The 11,982-nt window shown below is 39.0% G+C and overlaps 1 protein-coding gene across 1 annotated transcript; it reads right to left on the bottom strand.

Annotated features, from left to right (window-relative positions):
* Positions 1–3,294: 3,294 nt before the first annotated feature.
* Positions 3,295–9,547, bottom strand: angptl5 (angiopoietin-like 5). The gene is made up of 8 exons (XM_074611280.1): positions 9,238–9,547; positions 7,214–7,385; positions 6,991–7,094; positions 6,806–6,899; positions 5,347–5,450; positions 5,159–5,279; positions 3,851–4,036; positions 3,295–3,703 (listed from the first exon to the last, which is right to left on the bottom strand). Exons 1-8 carry the CDS (start codon positions 9,292–9,294, stop codon positions 3,384–3,386), a joined length of 1,158 nt encoding a protein of 385 aa, XP_074467381.1. The 5' UTR covers positions 9,295–9,547; the 3' UTR covers positions 3,295–3,383.
* Positions 9,548–11,982: the final 2,435 nt, after the last annotated feature.

An 11,982-nucleotide genomic window follows, 5' to 3' on the forward strand; every position in this document is an offset into this window, starting at 1 on the left:
CACATGCACTTAAGTGCATTATTTCTGAATGGTACAGCGTGTTCCTCTTCATTGTCCTCTGTCTGTCTGATTTCGTTACCTCTCCTTCTCTGTTTTCAAGCTGACTTTCACACAACACACCCCGTTACATCACACCAACATGTCGACATTGAAAGATCTGATAAAGCCGAGTCTCTGATGTACGATTGTAGCGGCGAAAATCGCCTTTTAAGGCCCTGATTGCTGAAGATTAGTCACTTTGGACGGTTCATGACGTACATGTAACGGCGTCACATTTCGCGGGGAGGATGGAAGGATGAAAGGGGGTAAACTCTGACAAATGTCACCAGCGTGAGTTTTTGTTAAGACGTCCTCCTCAGGACAGAACAGATATGGATGTAAACAATGTCAACGCAAACATATACACTCTTATTTGGGGGGCAATGAGTGGGCAAACACCTGGATAGTCAGTTTCTGTGTGTTTGTGTTTCTGATTCTGGTGATAACACTGTAGGAGCTCTGGCTCTTTGTGTGGTCTGGTGTGTATATTTAGCGATAATGAACCCCCCGACCCCACACACACACACACACATACACACACACACAGTAATCTGTGTGTGCTACTGTGCAGAAATAAGGAGATGGAGGATTTAGGGGGATAATGTTGGTGCTACAGATGAGCATCCTGGTCTCTGGAGGAAACTTTGGCAGTAATGGGACTCATGTAATGTACTTCATCACTGTTTTAAGGTGCTTTTACTTTATTTGTGTATTTCCATGTTGTCTGACAGCCGTAGATGCTGGATAATTCGCAGAATAGAACAAACAACATAATGGTGATTTAGCTGTTCTTAGAGCCTTACCAGTAGTGGAGCTAGAGATTACATTTTTATGGCAAGTTTGATAACTGTAGTGTACAAAGAGGGCATTCTAGTATGACAGTGAAGTTAGTTTTAGTGATTTACAGGTAAAAATGAAATAGGGGTGGGCGAATCGATACCAAAACATCTACAGATATTGCATCTTGTTTTGAAGATCGGTTCTAGCATCAATAAGATCGATACAAAAAAGCTATCAGTTTCTCTCTTCTAAATTGTAACCATTTGTATTTCTTTAAAATTATAACTGTCACTTAGTTCATGTACTCTTTGCTTCTCCACTGCTGTGGTCATGTTGTGTGCATTCAAACAACATGCAGGTATAACATAGTCGGGGTGTGCGCCATAATTGCAGTGGTGGCTGAACAAAAGAGGAGCATAGTTAATAAATCATAAATCATGCCACACTGCTCTCCCCTAAATTGAAGTACATAAGCCACTTTTAACAATAAAAACTATCGGTATTGGTACAATTGGTTTGTTGGACACCTCTAGGGTGAACTGGAACATGACTTTCTAGTCTGAAGCTACAACTCTGTGGAACCGCATCAAATGGTTGTGTCTAGAAGGGAACCAGCAAATTGTAAAATCTGATCTGAGGTCTGCAAAAAAACTCTAGACTCGCTGCCCGACGACCTATCCTAACCTTAACAATTAAAGGTCAATGCCTAACCTTAACAATCTCGTGAGAGTTTCCCCAGTTTTCTGGTTCCCTTCTAGACAAAACCCAATCAAACCTGTGAACATATCATAAGTCAATTATGACTCCCAAGGTGCATTTCCGTAAGAAACCGCCAATCACAGAACTTCATATTCTGTTGTGTGCTGTGCTAATGGTGAGATGAAGTGGAATATTACACTTTGTAGAAACCTGTTAAAACATTAATCAGCTCCAATTAGTTCACTTTCGAAGGATAATTCCTGTTTAATACAACTTGGGTGTGATTTTTGTTGATTTGTCCACAGTTTCTAATGTGAAATTGCAATATCACAAATTTCTGCATGGATTATAATGCCTAGAACTGCTGCAGACAAAATATCACACACATATTTGTGAACAGTACAGTGAGCTATGTGTAGGTCTCAACTAACACACTATGTTGAGAGAGATTCACAGCACCACCTGCTGGAACGGGTCGATAATTCAGGAGCGTCAGCTTCACCTGCTGCTGTCAGTCACATTGTAACTTAGACTCAGTACAGATTTACTCAGCTTGAGATGCATTCAGAGTTATACTTCTATGATCTGTATTACAAGAACATGAGGAGGAGCAAGAGTTTGTTCCTTCTTATCTTGCATATTTCTGACACTCGTCCAAGGCAAAAGTCAGCACAGGCTTGGACCACCTGTCCTGATCTTTCTGACAGCAGCACAATATATTGCCAGAACATATTTAGTGTAATTGTTTCTAGGAATAGAAAACTAAAATAAAACTTTCAGCTGTGGGATTTCTCCTGCTTGGCTAAAAGCGATGCAGCCTTCCCACTCTACAGAGGTTCAGATGAGACCAGAGGATAAGGCCTTTAGCATAGGGGTGTGGTGGCATCAAAATAATCACTTCTTCAGGGTTTTCAGATGGGTAACAGCCACAGCCTTGTTTTAGCAAAATTTAATCTTAAACCTGCAGTAGGCAGTATCTTTTTGGCATCATTGGGCAAATATTATTATTATTATCATATGATTATATTCCATAATAACCTTTCAGCATATTGTAATTCAAGTGTTCTGAGAGAAAACTAGACTTCTGCACCTCCTCATGGCTGTTTTCAGGCTTTAACAAATCTAGCCCGTGATGGTAAACTTTGGCTAATCACAGGTCATTTCAGAGAGAGAGTGTTCTGTACTGTGATGCCTATTTCTCACCTCAGATGTTTTCAGAAACATCTTGTAGTGTACTGTTTAGCTGTAAAATGAGAAAGTTTGTGACCCGGCAGCCATGTTGAGATCAGTTGAGGAAATACCAAGCACCACCCACCAGCCGGAGCAAACTTTCTCATTTTACAGCTAAACAGTACACTACAAGATGTTTCTAAAACCATTTGATGTGAGAAATAGGCATTACAGTTACAGAATATTGATTCATATTTGATCAGCGCTGCCTAGTTTGACCGTTTGATTGGAGTTTACAATTGATTGACAGCTGCTCAGAGACGGTAGGCTCCAGCTCGGCTCTGATCAGTTGTTTTCTTCTGGTCTGTGAAATCTTGCAGATGGGAGCACTGGAGGATACATGCTCCAATTCTACCTACTGCAGCTTTAATTGACTGTTAATTTAATTGAATTTTTTGCTACTTTTCTGATGATGTTGGAGTTGTTGTGTTGATTGCATTATAATTTCAGGCATATTAGTCCTCAAAAGTCAAAGCAAAATCACCTGAAAGGAATATTTTCAGTACAGGTGATTGGTTACAATGAGGTGAAAGAATGAAAATGACACACATTCTATCCTGTTTTATTAACACTGCAGGTTGTACAAAGATGCAGTGCAACTTATGATTCCTCCCTTTTTATCCTCCTCCTCTCTGTCAGTTATTGGTTGCAATCCTCCTGATCTTCATCGTGACAGATTTGATGTTGTGAGGGACTCCGTTCTGTCTCCAGGTGTCCCACAGGATGTGCGTCCTCTGCGCCCGGTTCTGCTCTGCGTCTTCAGGAGAGCCGTTGAGGTTTGCCAGGCCGCACTGGTTGAACCACCATCCTGTCTGGTTGTGCTGAGTGCTGCAGCTCTCCACTGTTCGCTCTTCGATGGAGCAGGAAGGATTACAGCCGTCGTTGTCCACGTCTGAGGCGCTGAATGGAGCCGTGTCCTGGTTCTGATCCTGGTCGTAGCCGCGAAATGCATCACCTGTGCAGAAATACACACAGAAATGCAGATATGCACATGCAGAGTGTGAGTATATACACAGTACATTTATCATTATTTTTGCATGCGTGGAAAGAAAAAGCACAGCATTTGTCACTTAATTTTTTGTCTTGAATCATTAAGTCTTACCTGCGCTGCCTGCATATCTGCCCAGGTGTATAGTGAAGAACTGGGTTTCACTGTCCAGGTTGAAATCATCATATGACGCGTAAGAGGTGACGTCATTTTGGGACACTAGGGCGACATGAAGTTGGAACCGAGTATCTTTCTGGTTTACTATATGAAATACCTTCTTCAGACCCAACCAGTGTTCACCTACACACACACACAAACACACGTACACACACACACACACACATACATACACACACACACACACACACACACATTGAAAGAGAGATTGTGACTTTACTATTATCACTGGCAAGTGCAAAATTAATTTCCAACATTTGTAAGGTTTGTTCAAAGTGAGACCGCTGCAAAGTGCACCTATTAAAATGTTCACTTAAAGCAGCAGTGGGTAGAGTTGGAGCAAATATGATTAAAAAAAGTTATTTTTATAAAACGGTCATTATATATTGACAGTAGTGAATAAAACGGGTAATCTGAAAAAAGAAAAGAAATAAGCATAAAGGTAACAGAATATTGATTCATATTTAATCAGCGCTGCATAGTTTAACCATTTGATCGGAGTTCCCGAGTGATTGACAGCTGCTCAGAGACGGCAGGCTCCAGCTCGGCTCTGATTGGTCTGTGACCGTTTTATAAAAATAACTTTTTGCTCCAATCTGCCTACTCCAGCTTTAATTGATGTTCTTGAGCAGTCAGCTGGCACACCTGGTGTACATTAGCTGTTGTTCCTAACACGTCAACCTCTTCCTCATGTTGGTTTTAAAGCTTCAAACAGGAAGTCTAACAGATGGAAAAATATAGCTACATGGGTTAACACGGATGCACATACACATGCTTGGAGGTGACCTGACGTGAAGGAGGATGCATATGTGTGCCCATGTAAATGATATTACTATATATTTGCACTCCCCCCCCTTTTATTTTCTATTAACTTATTTGTTTATTTAATTTATTATTATTACTCTCTTATTTTTGTATTATTATTGTGTGTTTTCTTGTTTTGTGGTTTTTATTTATTTATTTATTTTTAATTATATTTCTTTTTATTATCATTATCATTATCATTATTATTATTATTATTATTTCTTTTCTTAATTTTATTTCAATTTTGAAGTTGTTTTCTCTAGTGTACTTAATGAGTTTGTCTATAAGCTCAACTACTTTAAAAAATTGGTATATAAACTATTGTAATTACGAACTGTAAATTGCATTTATGAAAACAACCTCGAAAAAAGGGAAAAAATAAAGTATAAAAAAAAAAAAAAAAAAAAACAGGAAACATGCTTCTGTCACTGTCTAAAGTACCTGCAAGGTTTCCAAAGCCATCAACATAATCAGCCCATGGTCGTTTGAAGTCAGTTAATCCATCGGTCCTCCGCTGCATCACCGTCCATCCGCCATCCATGTAGTCCATCTCACAGAAAACCTGCAGCACAAGTTGTGTTTTGAGCGTGACTGCCGATTGAGTGACAGACTGTGAATGATTAGCGTACCTCAAATGAAGAGTCTGTATTCTCCGGATGGACGATGTAAATACCACTGGGGATCTTGGGGACGACTGACAAAAGATTGTCCTTGATGTCGCTGCAGTCTCGCCCTAATCAAAGCAAACACACTGTCTGTTGCCATCAGGAGGAAAATTAACGTTCACTAAAGGATGCATACCTAAGAATGTATAAGGTTGAGAATTTTCTCCTATTCTTAGGCTAGTAAAACCCTTTAAAATCCAACCAGATTATCTCAAAAACACCTTGTCATGTTGTCATGAGAAGAGGCCACTTTGGAGATACAGATGGGTGAAAAATTAAAAGGGTGTTCCAGCAATTTAGTATTGCAGTTTACTCATCTTGAGGATGTGTTACAAAACTGGAGGTGTGGAATTTAACAAATCTAGCCCATGACGGGAAACTTTGGCCAATCACAGGTCATTTCAGAGAGAGAGCGTTCCTATTGGCTGTTCATTCAACAGAGGCAGCTGTCAATCACTCGTGAACTCCGATCAAACGATCAATGTAAGCGCTGATCAAATATGAATCAATATTATGTTACGTTAATGCCTATTTCTTGCCTCAAATGTTTTCAGAATCATCTTGTAGTGCACGGTTTACCTGTAAAATGAGTTTGTGACGCCGCCGCCATTGTGAAATCTGGTGAAGGAACACCAAGTTCTGGTCACATGACCGGAGCACAGCCAATAGGAACGCTCTCTCAATGAAATGACCTGTGATTGGTCAAAGTTTCCCATCACGGGCTACATTTTTTTAAAGTCGGAAAACAGAGCCATGATGAGGTGCAGAAGTCTAGTTAATTCTCAGAACACTTGAATTACAATATGCTGAAAGGTTATAATGGAATTTTGGCCCAATGATACCAAAAATATACTGCCTACTGCCACTTTAAAACAACCAAAAAGCTAATAGAACAATGGCCAAGTGTCAAGGAGAAGGAACCACTGAATATGTCCAAATAGAAGCCTATTAAGTGTGATAAAGAAAACAAACACAATACAGACAGAGATTTGTATTAAAAGTTCCTAAAAATAACAGGAAAACTCATCTCTGATGGTAATTGAACAGTTTATCAGTTGTTCTGTATCATCATTGTTATGCATTGAATATAATATGAAATATCCATAAAATAAGTCACTTAGTCAGGGGTCATCTGTTTACTCAATGATAGAAAAGGGGTCCCTTAAGGAAAAAGGTTGGGAACCACTGGGCTAGACTATGCAGAGAGGTCAAGACTTCTTTAATCCGTATTATGAGTGTCAGGGTCTTAAAGTCTGACTGCCAATCAGAGATAACCTGAATGACATCATCTGCATTATTTTGTCTGACATCAAAAAGCTCCTCCAGAGTCACTCCTCGTGACTAGTAGATGATATTCATGTGTAAAATTGGTGGAATTTGTATGTATGAATATTGTGTCATTGCATGTGTTTGTGTGAGTTACCGTGGGATTGCACGGGTTTGATGGAGTACATCTCAGTGTTGCTTCTCTGAACCTCGGAGCTGAGCATCTGCACTTTGGTCATCAGCTCTGTGACCTGGAAATGTGACACTACTGTACATACAGCCAGCCAATCAGACGCTTAGAAACTGTGTTAGTAAAGAGAGGAAAAGAATACTCCACTTTACCTGACTGCTGAGGATGTCCAGGGCTCTCTGCTGCTCCTCCATCACATCCCTCATCAGCTTCCGGGTGCTACGTCCAAACGCCAACAGAGACTGCTGTAACTGGCCTACACACACACACACACACACACACACACGCACACACACACACGCGCGCTCTTAACAACAGATGATGATGATAGACATAACAATACCAGAAAAGAGAAAATGTTTTTGTTTTTTTTACCACAGATTGAATGTTTCTCATCTCTAAGCAGCTTGACAGTGATGTCACACGGGATGGAGCACGTGTCCCGACCTTTGACCCCTCCGGGAAGTTTCTGGACTTTGACTGGAGCATCATAGAAGTCCTCAATGACTGTTTCTGATTGGTTCAAATTGGTGCTGTCTCCTGTGTCCTGACAATCAAGAGAGAACTAAAGTGAGAGTTTATCTCATCTGGGGATCAACAATATCAGACATCCTGGTTGGCTACACACACACAAACACACACACACACACAAACACACAGACACTAACTGCATTATCCTGTCTTAACATCCTGCAAAAAACATTTGTAAGTACTGTACTTAAGCACAGTTTTGAGGTACTTTACTCGGCCGGATTCCATTTGATGCTACTTTACACTTCTACTCCACTACTGTACATTTCAGAGGGAAATATTGTATATTTTACTTATTAGTTACTAATTGTTTTGTATATTTTACAGATTATATTTAATACAACACATATGATGAGCTTCTGAAATGTATACCTAGAAAAAAATTGCCATCTTATCAAATCTTTTTAGTCTGGAATTAAGTCTTCAACGATTTAGTTATCAAAGTTACCGCAATAATAATGCCTTAGCGCAAATTCATTTGAACTCCACTAATTTCTTTAACGCATTAACGCAATTAATCTTTGGAAGGTGGTAGTGGGCTCAGTTTGAAAGCTAGAGTGAAGATACTGGTATCATATGAAACTAAAAAACCTAAGGAATCCATTGTCATATGACCCATGTCATACTATCTTGACGCGAAGGAGGCTAAATAATGCTCCAAAGTTACACTAAATTTTAGCGAGGAAAAATTGGCGTGGCCATTTTTGACCTCTGACCTCACAATGTGTGGAGGTTCTATGGGTACCCACTAGTCTCCCCTTTACAGACATGCCCACTTTATGATAATACACATGCAGTTTGGGGCAAATCATAGTCAAGTCAGCACACTGACACACTGACAGCTGTTGTTGCCTGTTGGGCTTGAGTTTGCCATGTTATGATTTGAGCATATCTTTTATGCTAAATGCAGTACCTGTGAGGGTTTCTGGACAATATTTGTCCTTGTTTTGTGTTGTTAATTGATTTCCAATAATAAAAATATACATACATTTGCGAGCATTTGCCCATTCTCATGTTGATAAGAGTATTAAAGTCTTGAAAAATCTCCCTTTATGGTGCATTTTGAACAGATAAAAAATTTGCAATTAATTTGCAATTAATCACAATTAATCATGCAAATAATCACAATTACATATTTTAATCGATTGACAGCCCTATCATTTATGTATTAAACATTTTCATTATTCTAGTGCAGCAACTTTTCTTTTTTGTTTGAAGATACAGACACTCAGAACAAGGTTTTAGGACTCAGATATTATTATTCAGGTTCACATTTTATAAGCGTAGCGGTAGTGGTATGGTTACAATCACGTCCAGACCAGACGTGGCAACTGTGAATCTCGCTGTGTTTAATACGATCAACTTCTATTCTATTCTGTTCTATTCCACCTCAACCTGCCACAAGTAAAATGCTGCTCACACATTAATGCATCAGTCATAATAATCCATATAATAGGCTATATGTAACACTATTTGGCATAACAATTACTCTTACTTTTGTTACTTTAAGTACATTTTGGTGATTATACTTAATTGCTTTTACTTCAGTATGATTTTGAGTGCTGGACTTTTACTTATAATGGAATATTTTAACATTGAGGTATTGATCTGAATCTAACCCTTCTTCTAACCTTGTTTCTAATCCTTATTTACACACACACGCGCACACACATTATTTTGATGACTATTTTAACGTGAAATAACTAATAAAAGAAAAGAAAGATTCACGATTCATGATCCATCCATGTTGCCTAACTCTAAATCCTTGGATCTCCTTGATTGCATCAGCATTTCTTGAAGCAATTTATTGTACTCAGCAAAACAAATGATAATGACGAAAGTTGAAATGACATGCAGATCATACATACTGTAGAGGAAAGCAGATGAGGCACAAGCAGCAGGATGACAGTTGTTGTCCACATCATGTCAGTGCCGCCTGACTATGATTATTTCCTGAACTCCACTCCGTCACCAGCAGCCACTCCTTCATTTATGCTTTATTTTTCCACAGTCTGCTCTTTTCTCCTCACATGTCCACCCTTCTACCAAGTCTTGTCTGCATCTGCTCCTTCCTCGCAGTTGTCAAACTTCTCCTCCGACTACCTCCCTCTCTCCACCTCCATCAGTCACTCCCACTTTTTTCTGGTAATTCCCATGACAACATCGCCTGTTAGAGCAGGTCAAATTTGTAAACGGGTTGGTGATAAAAGTCTGGATATGTTTCTGACAAGTAGCTGAATGTGCTTACCTTCCCCCTCAGTGTGTCTTTTACCAGGCATTTACAGGTTATATCCTGCCACCAGCATGAGAAACAGATGTGGGGTAAGGGAAACGGGCAGCTTGTTTTAATGTAGGAACACTTTCTCTCTGCTCTTTGCGTGGGAGCTAAAGGTAGGGTGCAGTGAAGGCAGGGCTGCTCTTGTGCTCATATTTCCCCCCTCTTGTCTCTCTGACCACTGACTCATATATCTGAAAACAGCCTCCCAGAGGGTCAGACCAATTACTTCTGTTAACTGGGCAGTTAAGCAGTGAGGAAAGTGAAAAGAGCAGCAGCACATTCCTGTCAGGGTCCAGCTGGAGCCGGCCGGCCTGTCGCTTCCCTGGAAAACTTTGCAGTGAGAGCCAAAGAAAAGCTTCGCTGTTGTTCTGAACTGAACCTGTGTGCGTTTACAGCCATGGTCAGCGATAGGAATGTGAAAAGCCTGGTGCCCCAGCCTCGGGGGCCCCCACATCTGTCCTATGTTACATGCTCTTGTAAAGCGGCCTATGCATGTGAATGACACATTATATCTGCCAGGCCAGATAATGAGAACATTCAGACAAGACTGTGTGTTGTCTCTTTATCATCTTGCCAGCAGCTGCATTGTTTTTGTGAATCATTATTTAAGTAATGAAAAAATCTGTTACACAGGTGTTAAGGTATGACAGTGCCATCTGCTGCACTTTGGTTTGTATTACAATAATGCTTATGTTGACCTTTTTTCCTGCAGTGCATCAGAATTTTACACACACAGAAATAACTGATATTTTCGGTACAAATATTACATATTGTATTCTCAATGATAATTGGACCTCACACATAAAAGAACTGAGTCTGTCAATTGATTAAAATATTTAATCACGATTAATCCCAAATTAATCCCACATTTATTTTTCTGTTCAAAATGTACCTTAAAGGGAGATTTGTCAAGTATTTTCTTATCAACATGGCAGTGGGCAAATATGCTTGCTTTATGCAAATGTATGTATATATGTATTACTTGAAATCAATTAACAATGACAAATATTGTCCAGAAACCCTCACAGGTACTGCATTTAGCATAAAAAATATGCTCAAATCATAACATGGCAAACTCAAGCCCAACAGACAACAACAGCTGTCAGTGTGTCAGTGTGCTGACTTGACTATGACTCACCCCAAACTGCATGTGATTATCATAAAGTGGGCATGTCTGTAAAGGGGAGACTCGTGAGTACCCATAGAACCCTTTTTCATTCACATATCTTGAGGTCATAGGTCAAGGGACCCCTTTGAAAGTTTGGAGCATTATTTAGCCTCCGTCGCATCAAGCTAGTATGACATGGTTGGTAACAATGGATTCCTCAGGAATGATACCAGTATCTTACTGTAGCTTTAAAACTAACGTGTTATTATCGTATTAACTTTGGCAGCCCTAAAAAAAACATATCTTACTGTGTAAAATGTTTAATCATAATGTCCCCATCCATTTATTTAGCTATAGTCGATACTATATTGGTATATTAAAACAACCTGCAAATAGCACTCTTGTAGTGAGTGTAGTGCAATTGCTAATGCAGTTTTTTTATACAGAATAAAACAAATAGTTTTAATGAAAATGAGAGTTCAGACTCAAAATCACATTGTTTTCCTCTTATAAGTTAAATAAATTGGAATCCGAATGCACAAAAATACACAGATGCAGCTAATGAAAGGGCTCAAGTTACCACAGACACACGCATGCTGTATATTGTGTATTTATCACGAGGAAAAACAACAGATTAAGTCTGAAAATGGCACACACTTGAGGGCCTTAGAGGGGGTAAGTGCAGACCGAAAATGCAAAACTAAACAGTGAATTCAGACGGATAAGAAAAAATGTAGCTCTAGATGCCATGTGCATCTCTTTTTATACACATTTTTATTAATATTTAAGGTAGGATACGTACAAATTCACAATAATGGTAGACCCTCAGAAGGGAACGGATTCTTGTTTTTGAAAATCTTTTTATTTTATTTTTTATTTATTTTCTATATATTTATTTTCTTCATTTTGTTAGAGGTGCCATTTAACTGTTTAATTGTCGGATTGATACTGTGAAGATGTGTATTGATTTTCGCCCTGTAAGAAAGGGAAAAGTGAACAGAGAACGGGTGGGTGGGTGTGTGGGGGATGTGATGTTTGCTAAAGTAAATCCTGTATTGAATAAATTGCTTAACAATGCTGATGTTTGTATAACAAAAAGAACCATAAAGACATTGTTAAAAAAAAAAAAATTACAAATTCCAATTATTTAGAGGAATAAATTATGTAGAATTTATTTTTGAGTTAATCTCTTTATCCATTGAGTAAATTGTATTGTATATATGTATA

The sequence above is a fragment of the Sebastes fasciatus genome, chromosome 16 (genome assembly GCF_043250625.1).
Source record: "Sebastes fasciatus isolate fSebFas1 chromosome 16, fSebFas1.pri, whole genome shotgun sequence".
Lineage (NCBI taxonomy): Eukaryota > Metazoa > Chordata > Actinopteri > Perciformes > Sebastidae > Sebastes > Sebastes fasciatus.